At 43.2% G+C, this 19,370-nt stretch overlaps 1 protein-coding gene across 4 annotated transcripts in view; it reads right to left on the bottom strand.

Annotated features, from left to right (window-relative positions):
* Positions 1–1,314: 1,314 nt before the first annotated feature.
* Positions 1,315–19,370, bottom strand: part of MTA1 (metastasis associated 1) — a 77,132-nt gene continuing 59,076 nt past the window's right edge. For 2 of the 4 annotated variants that reach the window (XM_029962242.1, XM_029962243.1), the window contains 3 exons: positions 10,331–10,362; positions 7,326–7,477; positions 1,315–3,001 (listed from right to left, as the gene is read on the bottom strand). In XM_029962242.1, coding sequence (XP_029818102.1) covers positions 2,863–3,001; positions 7,326–7,477; positions 10,331–10,362 — 323 coding nt within the window. In that variant the 3' untranslated portion in view covers positions 1,315–2,862. Of the gene's footprint in view, positions 3,002–7,325; positions 7,478–10,330; positions 10,363–15,247; positions 15,260–19,370 lie in introns of all 4 variants that reach the window. The other 2 variants (XM_029962241.1, XM_029962244.1) reach the window with 2 other exon arrangements.

Genomic DNA, 19,370 nt, shown 5'->3' with positions numbered 1-19,370 from the left:
TCCCAAGAACCAGCATTTTCCTTCCGTTGCTAAAGGTATCTTCCAACCCCTCCTCCCAAGCTGGTACAAACATAAGCCAGTAAAACACATGGCAGTGGAGTCTGCTACCGCATGCCAAAAAACAGCATCCCTATTGAAGGACACACAAGGATCCTTCAAAGTCAGGGCAGCACAGGACATGCTCTCTCCTTGCCTGGACTTGTTCCCAGAGCAATCTCTGGAGCTGCTCCAAGAAAGCTTTTAAGTTGCTGGAAACTGCAGGGCTGGCACCCCCATGTGGTTCCTGAGCCCTCGGTGCAGCTGGAGCCGCTTCTCACCAGGCTCATCCATAGTTCATCCACCAGGAATCACAGTGCAGAGACTCTGGCACACCAGGGTGTCAGAGCTGCCCCAGCCCCAGGCAGAGCACAGGTCTCTGCTACCGCAGAGGCATTGGCTAAAAATCCCACCACAGAGGGGCTGAAGCCAACTTGGGCATGGAGTTTTTCAAAGTGATGTATTCAGATTTCATTTTGATACAGGAAGGAATCCCTATGAGAGCTTTCCCTCACAGAGAAAAGCGTTACAAAACCTTCCTGCAGCTGACAATGTTTCTTATGTACAAAAGGTTAATCCTAAAGATTGATGGAGACTAAAGTAAAACTGCCAATTGTCACTGGTGCCTTGCCCTGGAGGCTTTTGTGCCCTGGAGCTTGTGCCCTTCCTGATTAGCATATCCTTCAGGAATGGCTGTTCCATTCCACTTCTAAGTTATGGACAGGAAACATGACCAGTAATATAGGATACACTTACATCTGCCAAGTTGCACAGCTACTCACAGCCACAGAGTAAATCCTACCACTGCTGAGCAGCAAACAAGACCAAACATGGAGCCTGCGCCGCTCATCCCAGCAAGGACCGGCCGTAGCAACACAGAATGACAGAACTGCCCCCGGGTTGGGTTGCTGACCTCCAGGGATCTCCCTCTGCCACATGCCAGTCATGCCCTGAGCAGTAGGACACATGAGCCTCTGCGGACAAAAGGCTCATTCAGAGCCCCGGCGCTGCATCTGCTGCCACGTTTCAGAGGAGGAGGGAGGGAGATGCTGAGGAGGGAGCTTGAACCGCTGGAAATGTTTAAACTGCACATGAGGGGAATCAAACTGTGAGTGACTCTTGCCCTGTACAACATAACAGCACCAGTGGCACAGGGATGCACAAACACTGGAGAGCAGAGCACGGCTCCAGGATGGGAAGGAAGGTGCAGAGGTGCGTGCACCAGGCAGATGGTCCCCGAGCTGCGGCGGCTATTTCACAAGAGACAAAAAGCAGATGTTTCACAAAAGCTCACTTTCCAGGTTTATTAAGTAAAGTTAACTGAATTGTTTTCATTTTGTGGGGATTCCTTTCCGTCTAACCTGGCAGGTTAGCAGAGTTGCACAGAATCACGGTTGGACTGTGATAACCCAAATACAACTTTGGCTCATCTCACCGCTGACACATATGGAATGACTTGGGGGTTATTACATGCTGTGTCTGCTTGAGGCAGGTACATGTACAGATCAGCACAAGTTGCAAATGATAGTTTACATCCTTTCAAAACCAAGCAGGGCATTCAGCAAATGCACTGCCATGAGAAGACATATGAAAAAGAAATGATACAGACTTGCAAATACATAAGAAGTTCAAGAGATGCAAGAAACCTCAAACACAAGAAATGTCAAGGGGGAAAAAAACCACTTAATTTCAGACACAATGTGTTCAAATGAAAAGCCATCTGTAATTCAAAGTCCCTTCAAAATGGGAAACATACAGTAATGCAATTAAAGAGAAACCAGGTCTCATCCTGGGAAACGTGTCCAAAAGCACTGATGCACAAACAGGTTCAGAGTTCTAAGCAAAATGTCCCTGGGCATTGGTGTACTTGACTCTTGGAGCCAGAGCAAAGCAACTCATTACACTTGCTGGGCCTACTGCTGGCTCTTGGTGGCCTAACAGCACGTAGGATTCCAGGTGTCATAGAGAAGGCAGCACACAAACTGCTGGTTACTGGGAGAAATGCCACGGGCCACATCTCCCAGGGAGCAACTACAGTAAGGACACCTAATTCTGGTAGCCTGGCCTCCACTGCACACAACGTTAGTGTAATGTTCTGCAAGGTTCTTCAGTTCTTAGCTCACTCCTTTCTCAGCCTGAGTTGGTTCTGTCTTGTGCATGAGCACAACCGGCTGTGCAAAATGATCCAAAAAACAGAAGGGACAGGACCAAAGAAAACTGGCTGAACCTGGGGCTGGCTTTCAGCTCCTATTTTCAAATAGCAGTTAAAGGTTGGAAATTTATCTACAAAAGAAATAATATAAATGAAATAAAAAAATGGCACCGTCCACAAAATTAAAAAAAAAAAAAAGGAAAAGAAAAATCTTACAACACAGCCTCATAAAAATGGCTTTGCAATGAGAGCTCAGTCACAAAATGAAGGGTTCTAGCTCTTCGTACATCAGAAGAGGAAACAAAGCTAAAAAGTACTAGTCCACATTCTCTTAATAAGTTAAACTTACTTTCCCTCCCCCTGTCTACAAAAGGGGTAGAAGCAAAAGGGAAAAGAGGCTACCAAAAATTAAAAAAAAAAAAAAAAAAGGAAAAAGAAAAAAAAGAGAAGGAAAGAGCGTGAGAGAGAAAGACAGAGAGAGACAGAGAGAGAGCAGTCTGTGGTCAGAGGCTCAGAGCAGGGCTGAGTTCCTTTTAAGGGTTTAAAAGATGCAAAACAGTTCCTCAAAAGTTCCCTCTCTTCAACAGTTAGTTCAATGCTGTAGCCATAGAAACTCAAGTAGATACTGGAGGAGAGATTCTGTGGGGCAGATCCGCCGCCGTGCGCAGCGTGTGTTAATCCTCGATGATTATGGGTTCATCATTCATGGGCTGGCGGAGCTGCACTGTCTGGATGGGCCGGAGGATAATAGGCTTGTAAGGGCGTCTGGCGGCTCGCTTGGCTTCGGAGGAGGAAAGCAGCTTGCGGATTTTCCTGCAGACAGTAAGGAAGAAAGGAAGGGATTACAGAGACTGGATGCTAAGGCAGCACAGGTTTCTCCCTTTCTCCAAGGGAAACCAGGCCTACACATGCAGGGGCTGCTCGCTACCGGGGTAGGCTGACTCTGGTTCTTTTTGCTACGTCCTCCCTGGGAAACTTAGGTTTTCTGATTATAAACCCCTCAATGATGAGGAAATTGCATACTCTGTTCCAGAATCCTTCCCCCTCAGAGCAGAAGGCATTCTGGTCCAGCCTTGTAGCACCAGGGTCTACTGCTGTGAATATAGCATGTGAAATGGTCGGGATAGTCTGTTTCTATACCACCGATTTATTTTGAATTTATTTTCATCAGTCGGACATGCTGGAGGCAGCTTTGTGTGAATTTATAAAGCCAAGTTACAACCAAACCTCTTCTGGCAACGCTGGTCACTTCCCACCTGCTAATGCAGAGCACTCTGCTGCTCCTCAGCCCCAAGCAGGAGCACACAGCTCCTGGAAACCCACAGCACAACATGGAGCTGTGCCTCAAGGCTGAGCTGTGCAGGGTTGCTCCGTGACAGCCTCTAACCAGTGAACCAGTACTGGAGCCTTTCCCCCCCGCTGGGAACACTAATAGGATGTCTCCTCCTCTTATTTCTTCCACACTATGTATGCCCATCCCAAAAATGGGCAATATTCATATCTTGCATTTGTTAAGGATTTCCCTATATGTTACAAGACTGGCAGCAAGTCTTATCAGATGCAGGAAGCAGTTTTCCATATGGAGAGAAAGCAAAAGAGAGAGAGAAAAGGGAGAGAGGATACACCAAAGTTTTAAAATTACCAAAATAAGTTAGACAGAGACAATACTGAATAACTGCTTGTTTCTTTTTGTCAATACCAGGCTTAGACCTAAAGGAAGTATCCCCAAAAAAACCCCATCAAAATCAAAAAACCTGCAACACTAAAAAATGTACTGTGTAATGAGAATGAGGAATTCTTTTACAGAGGATGTCGTAGTGGTCAAAGGCATATAGAGATTAGAGAGGAAAGTAATAAATATTCACAAGAGTAGTGCACCAGTACCTTGAGCTGAGGAACTGGGGCAACAGGGAGGGTCTGATAAAGCAGCACTGCCTTCCCTTGCAGGCTCCTGATGGAATGAGTTTTTGGCTTAGCATGAGACCTGAGGAGAAGGGCTTTACAGTTCACATCTCGGCCATCTATCCCCCAAATTTGGTTAGTGAACATTGCTGGGACCAAAAATCCCTTTTGTTGGTTGTTGAGGTTTTTTCGGTTGGTTGGTTTGGTTTATTTGTCAATGGAAGAGATACATTCTTACTGAGCTGATGCCTATCCCTGTGTTATGATTTCTGTCTTTGAGATACGATGGTTGCTGAAGAAAGTGGTCCTTCTCTCCTGTAAAACTTACCCTTAGCATCACAACAACTGACAAATCATCAAATCCAGCTGAAGATTTTGAATTGGCTCTTGTCAGATTTGGTCATGTCTTCACTTGTTTTTTTTGCCCACTGAACAAGACAAGTTGCTGCACAGAACTTACACTCGCACAGAAATGTCTTTTGTTTGCCCAGTGTTCCTCTTTCTCTCTTCTCTGAAGTTGGAAGGCCACAGGGAGAGGAGAGAACAAGGTGGCAAAGTGATGGTGGGGGAGAAAAAAAATAAAACCTTGATGTAATGACTTTTCCAAGACTTTTTTGGCTGCATTTGATCTCCTTTTAGCCAGCAGAGCTCCTTGCAGCACCCCCATGTGCTTTCTTAGCCACGCCACCATCTGAAACATGTCTTGTAGCAGTTCTAGATTCTGATCAGGTCACTTGCTGCCTCCACTTGCATAAGTTATAAATGCCAAGTTCCTTACTGTGAGGCTTGAATGCAGAAACTTACTCCTTTCATTCGACCAGCTTTTCAAACTACTCCCTCAGAGCCATCCAGTTTTCCAGCACCGTTCTCAACAGCACTACACAAAAAGGGGAGGAGGGAGCATGTAAAACTTCAGAAAAACCTACTTTCTGCGACTGAGAACACAGCCTGACCCTCAGCTGGAGGATGATATGCAGATATTGCAGCTAGATTGATTGCTACGGAGCCAACACAAAGCTCAAATTGTTTCAGAGCTCACAAACAAGTCTTACATTCTTGACACTGGAATGCAGCAGATGGTTCAGGGAAAAGTTAGAGGTGAAATGCCCGACAGAAAACCCGTGCCGCTGACAATGCTACAGTGCTCAGGCTTCCCTGCTCTTTAACAGGCTGCCAAAAATCTCCTTTCACCACTCATCAGTCAGCTAAGCAGCAAGGCTGTCAGACAAAGAAGACTTTTTTTTTCTTTTTCTTTTCTTTCTTTCTTTCTCTATTTTTAAATAGAAGAGATAAGATCTTACTGAGCTGATGTTTATCGCTGAACTACGATTTTCATTAGAGATGTGCTGGTTGCTGTGGGACTCCTCTTTCCCGTGTCAGTGGTTCTGTATGAGCAAATGATTCCGAGTCTTTACAGTAAATTGTTGCACGACCAACACCACACTTGATGAATATTCTCACTGTTCTGTACAGGTCAAAGGGCAGGACCTTGTACTGACACACTGCTACCACACACCTGCAGTATTTCACGTGGGTTGGATGATGAAGATATCAAGAAGTGTTTCGTAGATGTAGGATTATGAAATAAGCCTTGAGCATCTAAGGAGTGAATCAGAGACCATACAGCCTGCATCTACAAATGGCATGTGAATCTGCCAGAGCTGCAGGTCTGAAACAGGGTTCTAGTACCTCTTTATCAAAGCAAGATGGCAACGGGAATAAGGAAACTGCTTCCCCTGAAAATTAAAAACTTCTTTCACTTAATTTTCAATCATATATGGAACCCCACTGCTTTCTTTCACAGCACCTTGCAGGCGCAGAAAGAAGGGAAAGACATGGTCAAGATATGAGCTGGTGTGAAATGCATAGTTGCATTAGAGGTGTCCACAGGATCAAGTCTGACAGGGAAATTTATTTCATGTTTCTTCTGAGTTCTTACAGGGTGTTTCCTGCCCTGAAATCTGATGATCCAATAGATCAGTGGTTAGTAGCTCCAGCATTACCAGTCTCAGCTTGTCTATGAAGCCCACCGTTGGTACTAGGCCCACAGACACTTGACATGCTTTGCAGGCTAAGATGGAGGTTGGGGATATCAAGACTGACTATTCACTTCATGCTGAACAAATCAATACTCAGAGTAGTGCCAAATTAGTAGTACCGGAAGAGACAAAGCACTCAAAACTCCTGACCTCCTCAGTCACTTGTAAGGACTCAGACATCCAGTAATTGTCAGGTCCATCTCTGCAAGAAGTTGGAGAGAAAGGTAAGTGCTTCTCTGCTGTTGGGGCACTGATATTGCAAGTGTTGATAACTGCAGGCTTCAGACCATGACAGAAGCCAGACGACACCTCTGCTCTCAGAGAAGGCTGGAAAGCAGGGCTGCAGCTTTGCTCTGACCTTCTTCAAGGTCACCCAGGAGAGAGACATCAAGTTCTTGGGAGGAAACCACACAAGCCTTCTCACCACACCCAGGAGCAACTCTCCCTCCCTCCCTAGTAATAATAATACTGGGAACATACACACAAAGCATTTGCATTAGGGATCAGGCCACATAGCTTCTACCACTCTGCCAGCAGTCTGTAAACAGAGTTTAATGTGAAACTCACACAAGGAGTTTCTTTTGCTATTTTTATCCTGTGGGCAGAGCAACAAGAGGGACTAGTAGAAGCAGTACCATCAAAGGAGGACACTGCGGGGCTAAATCTCACCACTAGTGGTGGCAAATATAAACCACCAAAGATATGAGTCAACTCAGCCCACGGAAACCCTCTGTCACTTGCAGATTTCAGTACCCAGACACACTAGGAGGTGTTCTGAAAGGTAATACAGGAGAGTTCAACATGCAAGAGGGCACGCAGAGCTCTGTGTATAGGTGGCTCTGCTCCACAGCATCACCTGTGAGCCAGGGGGCCCCAATCCTGTCCCACTGCAGTGGGACCTCCATGGGAAGTGATGGGTCTGAACCAGGTGAACTTCTCATCCCAGTCTTCCTCCCCTTTGTGCCCATCTCTTACAGTAACTCCTCTGGAAGAAGAAGAATCTGCTCTCTCTGGAATGCAAGTGCATGATGAGGTACTTCCCAGCCTTTACTCACCTCAACACTGGCAGTGGTCTCTGCCTTCAGTTTGTAGCAACAGATCTGCTGACGAGATCCCTGTCTAACCACAACATCAGCTGCAGCACCCACAAACCAAAAGGCCTCCCCTTAAATCCTCTGAAAGACCATGTTTCCTACCTGGTTTCTTCAGTGGCCATGTAAAAAACATCGTCTGGTGCATCAATCCAGTTCATCCTCCTCCTTTTCACTGGAGGCATGGATCCACCACGAATTAATCGGACTTTTGTTGGGTATGATTTCCCATTGAGCAGCAAGTTTCGGCTTGGTCCCTAACGTGATACATAAAAATGCACAGTTACGGACTGCAACAAACCTGCAGCAGCATGTGAAAAGCACTCAAAGGAAAAGAGAATTAAAGTTTTCGGGTAACTTGTTGAGAGTTTATGATAAAATACTTCCCCTCTGGCCCAGAACACAGAATTCACATATAAGCAATTGTTCACAAGCAATACAAGTTAGGCACCTTCAATATGCAATAGGACAGCAATACTCCAGCGACAGGACAAATAATAAAATGGCAGGCATTACCAATAATCTGTTGCTTGTGTCTGAAAGATGACATCAAGTTCAAAAGACTGAGCATAAGAATTAAGATTTCAGCTACTACATAAATCTAGAGCAACTCTATTGATTTCAGGGAAGGAAATCTAGCTACAGAGCAAATCAAACACAAAAATCAGTATTTACAGTTATTCTGTGGTACTAAACTTACCCATATCCTTTTTGTTCTAGGGAGGTTAATATTTAATGAGGATAGTATAGAATTAAATACATTGTTGAAAACAAATCTTTTATAATAAAATCCTTTTACTACTGAACACCACAGATTTCCCATAACAGATTTCCAATAACAAAACTTTTGCTTTGCGGATGAACACAGGCATAATTTTCTAGACCCACAGTAACCCCCCTTTGACTCAACTGGAAAAACATGAACTGTTATTAAGAGAGGTGCAGATGAAAGGGAGAAAAGTGTTAAGCTTCTCAAATGCAGTTGTCCTTGATCATTGAAGTCCAGTTCTGCTGCCCCTCTTCCAGCTGATTAGCACATTGAGAAATCCCACTGAAATCAGTAACACTGAACAGTCGGGAAAGATGCAAAATGAAGGCCCAGAAAATTTGATATGAATAAATTAAAGCTGGTCAGAAAATGTCCTGGTATAAATTTAATTCATCTGAAGTCAGACCATCTCCCCAGATGCACCAAGGCTTCCCCTTCTGCCCACAGAATGGGAAACTGAGCATGTAAGTCAGAGATGTCTGCACTGGGAGATCCACCCCAGAAGGAACAGTGGGGACGTGAGGTGTTCAAATCCTTAAGTATCACGTCATTGCAAAAGCTCAACCAAATTTTAACACCTTGACTTACAAAGGGAAAACTTCAGTCTGACAACCAAGGGAAAAAAACCCAACAAAACCCTGCATCTATTTCATTTTTTATCTGAGGAGAAAATAAAAAATGATAGATGACTTTTTTTTGACCAGCCTTAATCAACTGCTCTAGCAAGATCTGCTTCCTGTAGAACATCAGGGCTTTAGAGCTAAACAAACAAAATCCCTCCTTTTAAAATCCTAAGCTCTTTAAAACTGTTGCATATGAGTGCAATAACAATTTAATTTCTTAGTTGCCCAGCTCCATGTGAAACAAGAGAACTTCGGCACCACAGCAGACCACTGAAATACTTCAACAACTGCTTTTAGATTTGGCATTTGTTAAGCAAAAGGTTTCAAATAAAAGCTTTTCTGATGGCTTTTTTTTTTTTCCTCCACCAGGCTTCTCCAAGAAAATCCTTTTGTTGAAGTTGCAAAGGATATTTTTTCCACATGTGCAACATACACAGGAGAGCAACTCCGGAAAACGTTCTTGAAAATACCTAGAAAGGGCACCCTTGTCCTTCCAGGTTGCCTTTTCTCTACCTGCACAGTGAAATCTATTTCAAATGATACATCCTGAAATGCAGACCTTTTATTTTTCATTCAGTAGCACATTTTATCAGGCAACCAGAAATCAAGACAGTTCTGGGAGTTTCACTCTAAAACACCTGAAAAGTATTAGGTCATCACAGATTTCTCCCACTGCTCTGAGCTGGTTTATTCAGCAGACACAAACAAGTAGCCAGTCTCCTCAGTGACACAAAATTAAGCTGAATTCATGGAGGAATACAATTTACCACTTCAGATCAAGGAACAAACCAAAGGAATACTCTGTTATTACAAGCAGCCTGGCATGCTCAAGTTGTAGCCTCCCCTCAGGACTCTAAACACTACCCCAGAACATTGTCAGATTTAATAATGCCTGTGATCGCTGTTCAGTGACCACCAGTCACACCTGCTGCTGACTAACCTGTGTCACAGGGACTCTGCAGACACCAATGCATTGTGACAGTTCAGCTAACGAGGCAAACCTCACTTTATCAGCATCAGAAGATCATTTGGGGGGTGGGGGGGAAATATGCTTGAAGTTGTCTCCCATAAGCCACATGTAAGGGCCAAAGGGGATGCACAGCCTCTGCACTGGCCCCTTCACACTGGGGTGAATTTCATGAGAAAGCATTTTGCCAGAGACACATCACTGAGACTGGCTATTTGCTTCTGTCCTTTATTAAACTCAGCACAATAGATGAAAGGCTAGGAATAATTTTTACTCAAAAAAAAAAAAAGGAACATAAAATACAAGCATTCTCAGCAGACAACTTGCACACCAACTTCCTAAAAAACAAACAAACAAACAAAAATCCCTGTTTTCCAAACAAACCTTCCATCATTTAAACCTTTCTCCTGCAGGGAAACACATTCCACCTAGAAACACATCCCAAAACTTTGCTGTAAACAGCCACTCAGTTTCTGCATGAGCAGAAACAAAATGTTCCATTCAAAACAGGATCTCATTTGTAGATGAACAGGTAGATAGATTTGAGGTTTAAAATGTATTTAACCAATTGGATGTTTCGTATGCCCAAAAAGAAATTTATTTTTTTTTTAACTTTTCAGTTAATTGGGAAATGTGACCAGCTGCAAACAGCAAAGGTGGAAGTGAGCACTACGGTTTAATGGGGTGTTCTATCTAGCACGGGTTAATAATTCTTCTTTTCCCTGTTTTGGTTAAATGAACATTCTCTTACCATTTGTCTGGTTTGTCCGTGGTTAGGCAGACCTAACAAACAGGAAAGAGAATAGAGCTGGTAAGACCATTGCTTTTCCAAGACAGAAAAAAGTACAAAATCAAAACACACGCAGCTATGATTGCAACTGTGTTGTTTTGCTAAGGCTAGAGCTGTCTACTGAACTAACTTCTCCCATCCTAGAAAAGTGTCTGAGAAAAGAGCTTCCTTAACAGCATGGTTTGAAGAGCAGAGGCCCCAAGTCACAAACACGTTCCCTTCGCCCAGACTTTTCTCCGTTAACTCTCACCTTCTTCAAACTACCACTAAAAAGTACACCTCCTCTTTCAGATCCAAGGTTTTCCCCAAGTCTTGGGAAAAATCTGACGTTCTGTTTTTACTTTGAGGAATTTACTGACGTCAAGGAGGAGAAGGTGGAAGGCATTATTCACTGTCAGGACAGCAACAAACAGAATCTTTCCATCCTCCTTGGGGTCCCCTGGGAACCCCTCGGCTCAGACGTCAGCTACAAGCTGTTAGCAAACAGAGCGTATCTGCTGAACCTACCACGAGCAAATACTTCCACAGGCGTAGCTCCATCAGCCACAGAGCACAGTGACTCCAGCTACCAAACAAAGCCCTTCCCCAGCAACACAAACAGCACCCTACAGCACCGAGCACAGCAGCTTGGTCTGAGGAGGTGCTTCGCTGCACTATGGGGTGCCCCATCACACTGCCACAGTGCATGCACTGAACTGCACTTTGCAGACACGAGACCCTGCAGGACAAACAAAGGTCTGGGGGTTTAGGAGAAGGATGTGTTGCTGTAAGGTAGCATGGTATGGCACTATTTGGTTTTCTAAGATGCACGCTCTCAGGAAACAGCATTTCATTAACATCCGTGCACCAAACCTTTCTCATCCCCTTCTGTCTGAGAACCAACAATCAGTACATCAAATCCAACAGGTACTACACGACAGGCATCAGCAAATGCTGTCACTGGCTGCAGAAGGTACCACTATGAATTCTGCATTCACATTCACAGCAAGCTTCACAGCTTGACCTTTGAACCCTCCCACTGCCAGTGAGTTAAGCTGTGATGAGAGAGCAAAACTTTTCAAAGAGTCCAGCTCATGGTCCGTATTCCAACAGGTCCCCTGAGGTTCTCCTTTGTAACACCAAACATACTGTATTTGCATCAGGTATGACAGGAAACACAGGCCACAGCAGTGTATCAGGAAGGAGGAAGGCGGAACAGGGGACATTTTCTGAGCACTGGGTATCATGACACCACATTAAAATCGACAGTTTATATCAAGTGTATTTAGCATTCTGTGTAGCTGTATGCTGTCAGCTACCCCAAATGGGAAGACACATGGTTTCAGTTTTTGCTGCATTTTTGTGTTTAAGTATCCACAGAGAAGTAATTGCCAAAAAGATTTCCACCAAATCTGTAGGACAGATGTACCAGGCACCAAATTAAAAGACCAATAACAACCTTTGGATGTTGACAAAGGCAATGCAGGCGTCAGATAATCATTCCTTTTTACATGGGAGCAGCAATTGCATCCAAAACACAGCTGTGAGCAGCCGTTTGAGATGGATGGACAAAGAGCTCCACGGATGCTGGGAAACAGCACAGCCAGCAGGATGCAACCAGAATCTGTCAGCTTAAGAGCTAAGCTCCAGCACTCGTCTTTTATTTCCCCCTTCCATAACTGAAAGATAATGTTTTCTCCATTCACAGGAGCTCTGAGAGATGTAAATCAACTGATGCTAGTCCCTGGACTGAAGCCACACATTTTGTTTTAACTGCAGTCCAGATCAGTTCTTTTCTTGTACAAAGACCATCCCTGATGCCAAAAAAGACTGGGCTACAGAAGCAGCTGATACGTGGCTGCTGCGATGACTATTGCTGGATGTATGACAGACAGTAAACAGTGCTATTCCTAAGCACCACAATTAACCCAGAATATTCCATGGGGAGAAGTGAGAGATGCAAACTGAGCAAAGGCTAAGCAGAAGTGCTGCTTGCTCTGAGCCCCAAAGCTTCAGAGCCCTCAAACAGCAGAGAAGCAGTGCTAACAACGGGTACACACCTCGCTCCCAATCTGCCATTTCTAGCATAAAGCTGCCCATGACAACTTTTTGCTCCAGTAAAATAGGACACAAAACAAAGTTACAGTTTCAATACAATTTATACTCTTGGTATCACAGCAGTAAGGTATCAATTAGCATGTTAATCTTAGTGAATTAATCCGTGAATTTTCCCTTTAGTCACACTTCGATAACTGAAGTCTGAAAGAATGAAAACAGGCACTAAAAAGATCTTATTCACTTGGCAATTAAAAAAAAATTACAGTAAAAGCATATGAAGCCAAAGCACTGCTATTAAATGAGCAACTTTTATGCACCAAAGAGATGCAGAGAGACAGCACAACATCTGTAACCCATTGCAGAACAGCTGGCAAGTCAACGGGATGCATCTGGAAACAAGGTGGCTTCTGTGCGAGAGATGAAGTCTGTGAGATGCAGACACCTCTACAAACTAAAACAATCCTCTGTCTCTGGGTGATCAGGGTACAGACAGGTAACTCACCATCTCAGACTCAGACCTGCCCCACGTGCCTGCTCCATTTTCACAGATCAAGGTTTGAGAGAGAGATGTCTCACACACATGCATCCACAAGCAGGTTAAAAGTAAGACAGCATAGGAATTTAAATCAGCAGCAGAATACAACAGTTTTGGCAGCTCCTCTCCAAGAAAAAAAACCTGTCCAACTTTATTTTATGGTGGAATGTCTAGAGAAGCCATGGGGCAGAAAGTTTTGAGGCAAACCTCACCTTATCCACATCAGAAGATCATCTGGGGGGCTAAAATGATAATCTAAGGTCCAACTGCTTGAATTTACACAGCTCCACATCAGAAACAACACTGACCTCCTCCAAATGACACAGAAATATACAAACAGCAAAAGAAGCTTTTAGGATTGACCAAACCTTTAAAACCACAAAGTGTAAAGGTCTACAGTTGTGCCTGTAAGTAGGTCTTCTGCTCTTTTGCGGCCAAAGAAATTGAAATATACTCTGAAAACTCCAGATTAAATGTTTGAGGGCTTTTTCCATAGCACTGAAAAGAACCCAAGGCCCCAGAAAATCTCCTGACATCCAATTCCTCCTGCCAGTCTCTGAAATAAAGAGGAAGTACCAGAGGAAACAATGAAGACAAACTGAAGGTATAGCTGCAGAGAATCATAAATGTCCTTTGCCACAGATGATTCTACATTGTTACTGAAATGGTAATAAAACATCTAATCCCTGTACAGAGATTAACCGACACCCTCAGAGCAGGCTTTCACTCCCCACAACTTAGTGCCAAAGACCTCAGAACTGTTCCTCAAGCATAAGCACAATCATAGAGATTTTGGCTGAAAACCAGTCCAGCAGGTTACTATGCCCTAATGATCCTTTCTTCTTGAAGTATCAAAGCTGCAGATGAATATACTTTCACCTAAGGAAGCACAGGTGGGGAAAGACTACCACAAACAGCAACACAAGTCTGCTGCTACTGGGAAACTACCTCTCAGTCAACCAACCCGTTCCTTTTCTAACACTCTCCATTTCATTTGAATCTCGTGCTTTCAGATTTGTTTAAAATAAAAATTCTGAATGAGAGAATACCTAAACTTCCAGCAGCAATTAGAGCACCACCCCAAGAGCACACTGAGGGAGGAGGGGATAGGTGGCACCCAAGAACATCGAGTGAAGTGGTGGAATCTCATTTCCCAATGGAAAGCAAACCAGCACATCTGTTCCCATTGGTAGCCTGACACTAAACATGCTCTTTGCTGAGCCAGTCCCACCTCCTGCGACTCCAGAGAGAGGACCTCAGCATCTCAATGGCAGCATACAAAAACCACTCCCACTGCTCAGTTTCTGCCTGCTTTTTTGCCAACACCACACGAAACACAACTGCCATTTTCAGAAGCGGAAGAGCCTAAACCCTCGGCAGCATGCCCAGCACAGGCTGGAGTGCAGGGATGTTCCCATGAAGTTACTACAGCAAGTTTCAAGAAGCTGAAGCATGGACAATTTTCTGCTTGGGTAGAAACCTTCCAGTGCTTTTCCATGTGTGAACATACAACGCTGTTGCTGGATATTTACAGTCCATTTCATAGTTCGACACAAGTCTGTACAAAACTGACCCAAGTACCAAGGAGGAAGAGTAGCCCAGCTTCCAGCCACTGGACACAACCTGGAGTTGTTAAATTTATATTTATGCAAAGTTACTAACTTCAGTCAGATGGCATTTTGGTTTTTTACCTTCTGTTTACCAACGAGAAGTATCATGCAGAGCATGCAATATGCAGCAAGATTCATAAGTGCATCTCCAGTCACAGTGAATGTAGAGAATTTCACGTACACTTTCACAACCAGCAACTTTACTCCACTAAAATACATTCCTTTCAAAAATCCATACACTCTTTATATGCATGTTCCTTTTCCAAAAGGAATCCTCCTCCTGGGATTTCATCCTTCCCAGCAGTAACAAAAACATCAATAGTATCATATTTGTGAGCAAGCTAGAAAAAAAATATTAAAGTTCATGCATGAATGAGGCTTGATGAACAAGGATTTCAATTCCAGGTTACTGGTTCACTTGAGGCAGTCTCAGTGTGTTGACATATACATACATACACTTTTTGCAAGCTTGCAAGAACACTTTAGCACCCCTCCCTTTCTTATAACTACCAAGAGTGTGTTATTGCTGTGAGCAGATTGAGTGTCCACCTTCTAACAATCAGAGGCTACAAACTTTCAGGAATGCAAGTGCAACAAGCAGAACAGAACATAAATTGTACCAAACACCACCTAGACTAACATTTCCTTCAAATTCTGTGGTACATAAAAACAATGTTAAATTTGCAATTTACTTACCTAGGTAAGTTCCTACCAAGATTGGCAAAGGAAAAGGAAAAAAAAGGTTTAAGGTTAAAAAAGGGAAAGATTGATGTAGTTCAGAATACAGCCCAGCCCCATGCAACAAATAGAGATATACAGACTGGTTTGGTTGTAAAGAAACACAGAAGTGATCACAGTTCTCTGTTGCACAGATAAACCCAAGACAACATTAAACACACAGTAACTCCAAATGAGAGATTTTGCAAAGAGTGGCTTTAATTTTGGATGAGTAAGTATTGGTTTGTTACCCACCTCTTTCCACTAACCCCTGCATATTAACTTCATTGGATTTGGACAGCATTTCCTAAAATGCTTGGTCTAACAGGTCTCACTAACTTACTGTAACCACCTCACAGATGTGTCTCTTCATGCAAAGCTGTACCTCCTGCTACAAGTACTTCAAGGACCCTGCTAATACTTTCTGGATAGTGACAGCCAACTCCAAGAAGTCAGCAGCTACCCTTGGACAAGGATGTTGAGAATGGAGAGCTGCCATCTGTCTCACAGTTGAGCCAATCAATACTATCCACTCGCATTCCAAAAAGAGCATCATATATATCCTGCCTGGCTGTAACACACTAAGTGGTTAAAAAGAGGCAACAAAACCATGCACACCTCACTGCTTTAGGATTTGCTGATCCAAGCTATGTAAACTAGAAAGCACTGAATTATTCACTATTCTTAGAGTTAGGAGTATTATACATCATATACATATATGTGTGTGTGTATGTGTGTGTGTGTATGTGTGTGTGTATATATATATATATATGAATGATATGCGTCACATAGGTAGATTCCACTCAATTACAAATTCAGGCTTTGTACTGTCTGGGACTTTGCAATTCTGCCCTTGCACTGTTATACATTCATTTCCTCTCACATTAATTACACCTGCTCTCTACCACTGCCTTGGGATATACACTCGCCTCTCAGTCAACATCTGCACCTTACTCCATCCCATTGCTCCTAGATAAAATAGTTTTTAGTAGCTGATCCATAGAGCATGATGCCCATCTGCTGATTTCATTTCAGATCTTTATCCATAACACCAAAAGAAACTAAACACAGTATCACGGCTAAACTGAAGGCAAGCGAAAAAAATTTCACCTAACATCTGAATACAAAATCGTAGGTAAAATTCTCAAAAATAATCAGTACTTTTGTCAAATAACCTAAAGCAAGGAAGTTGCACAGGCACAAGCTTTTCAAGCAACTTGCCATTCTTCCCTGTTGCTGGCAAGAAACAGTCATTCCATTAAAAAACACTGAACATTTTCTCTCTTGTCATGAGTCAGCATTACTGTGGTTTGGATATCAACAGCTAAGGCCAGGACTTTTGCCCCATACCCCCTGTATAGCACTTTTCACTAAAAAACCAATACACCCGCCTCAGCTTTGGAAGGACAACTGGGGTCACTGCTGATAAAGGTAGAATTTTGATGCATTTTCTGCAAGGTCTAAGTCAGCTGGAAAAAAACCTCTGAGATAATTCTGGTCCCTCACATAGCTGATGTTACAGAACTTCCCTACTTTCCCACTTCAACAGCTGGTTTCTCCTCAAGAACAGTTTTTCCACTGTCATGCTCATCTCTTGATAACTGAACTAAAGCCATGCTAGGCTGATGAATGCTTCAGTTTCTAGAAGTTCATTCACGTTTCCCAAAAACGAGGTGAGAGACAATGAACCAGAATACGTTAAATTGGACTGACATTCCATTTGGGTTTAGAAATCCCCAGCAGCAGAAGCAAGGTATTCCAACAGTTAATTAACCTCGCTCAAAAATCTGCAGCTTGTTTCCAGCCAAAATTTTTCTACTGTACCTTCTGGTTACTGCAGCTCATTATTAGATTCCCAGCTAGACAAAAAGCCCTCTATTATTATACTTCTGCTGCTCCTGTCAGCAGAGACAAACATCTACAACTTCCACTTTGGTAAAAGCATTTTCCATTATACAGTGTGTTTTCCAGTCCCTTCACCGTTTTCACAGCTCTTCTATAAACCCTCTCCAATTTTCAGCATTCGATCCACTACCATGTTATCAATGCAAGTTTGTTGCTGGGAAAAGCCTTCCCTTTATTCCAGCTACTCATTCATGTCCTCCCTCTTTCTGCCAATTTTAGAGTGCATGTGATGACCCTGAAAAACAAATTTGATTACATGAAAGCTAACATGGTATAAAAGAGAGGGGAGAAAAATAAAAATCTAACAATGCTCCCTCCCTTCCCCCAGCAGGAATTTGCATAGACAAGTACCACATGGATCCCACACTGGATAGGTGTAAGGAATCAAGTAAACAGGTTCCAGAACATAAAACATCCTCTCTGTCTCTCTAGGGAAAGTTTCATGGTGAAGATTGTGAGTCAAGCTCCAGAACATTAGTGAAAAAGCAATAAACTGGTAATTTTTTTAAATCTTACTGTATTTGACAGCTTAGGGGACTCCTTGTACTTTTCATGCTCCAAAAATAGGATCCTGCAGCAATTTGTCCATGCTAATCTAATGTTGAAGGAGAGCTGGGAAGGGCACTGTACGCCTAGTGATGCCTCCAAGATGATTTAAAGAGGAGGAAAACAAAATAGATGAAAGGACTACACCCTTCTTATAAAATAGAGTGCAGGTAGTGAGGAGATGAGATTAAGAATATTTTCCTGCACTTGGAATTCAGGCACCGGTCAAAACTCAAGATGCCTGGCCAGACAAATCATATTCAAAGCCTGAAAAAGTTAAGGTCTCAAGGGTTAAGCAGAGATGAGTCAGAAAAAGAAAAGTTAAAATTACTTAGCTGGAGTTACAGTAGCAAGAGAAAAAACCAAGCAATTAAACAACAAAATTCCAAAGGAAAAACCTGAAGTACTCCTTAAAATTCAGCAATTACCATGCATAAACATGGATCTTAATGATTTACACTTAGCAAAAATACAAGCTGCTACTTGGCTCATTTCCTGCAAATAAATCTCTTGATTATATATTGCTTTACAACCTGGCCATGAGGAAGCCTTACAAACTCATCACATGTCATCAGCTCAGCAAGCAGCCATAACTTGACAGTGTACATACTTCTCCTCTGATTTTTGAAGTAATAGCCCAGCACCAGCAAAGAGAGTTCAGCTAAAGCCCACCACAACAGCTGTCCACTGTCACCTGTCAGAGACTTTTGACACAGTGACCTGTCCAAACTGTAAGGTGCCTTGCAGGTGCCACCAACACAGCACAGCAGCAGGAAGCACAGAAAAACCTGGATAACCCATCCAACATTGCAGTAGGTTAACATCTCCTTGAAAACTACTTCAACATAGGTGGATATAGTGTCTTCCTGCACCTAAATTTGTGCAGAAATAGTATTTTCAGCCTCTGTGCAGTTGTTGGAACACCAGCTTTTCTTTGCAGTACACTCCTACAGTGACCTAAGCCAGTATGTCACTGGGTATCACTAAGGGGAGAGGAGAAACACAAAAAACAACAAAGAAACCCCCACAATTTCCCATAGTATCTATAGGACCCGTGTAAATGCAGAATCTGATCGGTTCTACCAATTCAGTTTACCCTCATTAATCCTTTCCTTCTACTTTAGAGGTCAGTTATAATCCAGAATTCTGGATAGATGGGTTTATTTCTATCCTTTTATAGTAACTCGCTGGCTCCTAAATTCCGGTCAAAAGGCTTCATTACTCTCACTGCTATTTGCTGCTTCTTTTGAACAGTTTCAACTCATGCTCTTCCTCTCCCTTCCTGCCAACAGCCCTCCCAGACTATAAACCTATATGGCTCCATTCTCAGCACCACGATCCCACTTCTTGTATGGTGCAGGAAACCAGTGTTAGCCATGCCCACCAGCCAGCAAGGCTCACCAGCTCACATGCAAGGCAACTGGGAACCTGTGCTAAGGGGCACTAACACACAAAATGGGAACAGGACAGAAAGAGATCCACCAAACTTTCACCATCTGTTTCCCTGTGCCCAGCAGATCTCGATCCAAGTTCTTTAAACTTTGTTTCTTTGCAGGTGGTTCCCTTCCTTCCCTGTCTTGGCAAAGCTTCCAGCAACCCAGGGTCAGGAAGTATTTCAGATGTCAAACTGCAGCGTGGCAAACATTCTACA

The sequence above is a fragment of the Manacus vitellinus genome, unplaced genomic scaffold, assembly GCF_001715985.3.
Source record: "Manacus vitellinus isolate BGI_N305 unplaced genomic scaffold, ASM171598v3 scaffold_44_pilon, whole genome shotgun sequence".
Lineage (NCBI taxonomy): Eukaryota > Metazoa > Chordata > Aves > Passeriformes > Pipridae > Manacus > Manacus vitellinus.
This window is presented reverse-complemented; position numbering and strand designations above follow the sequence as displayed.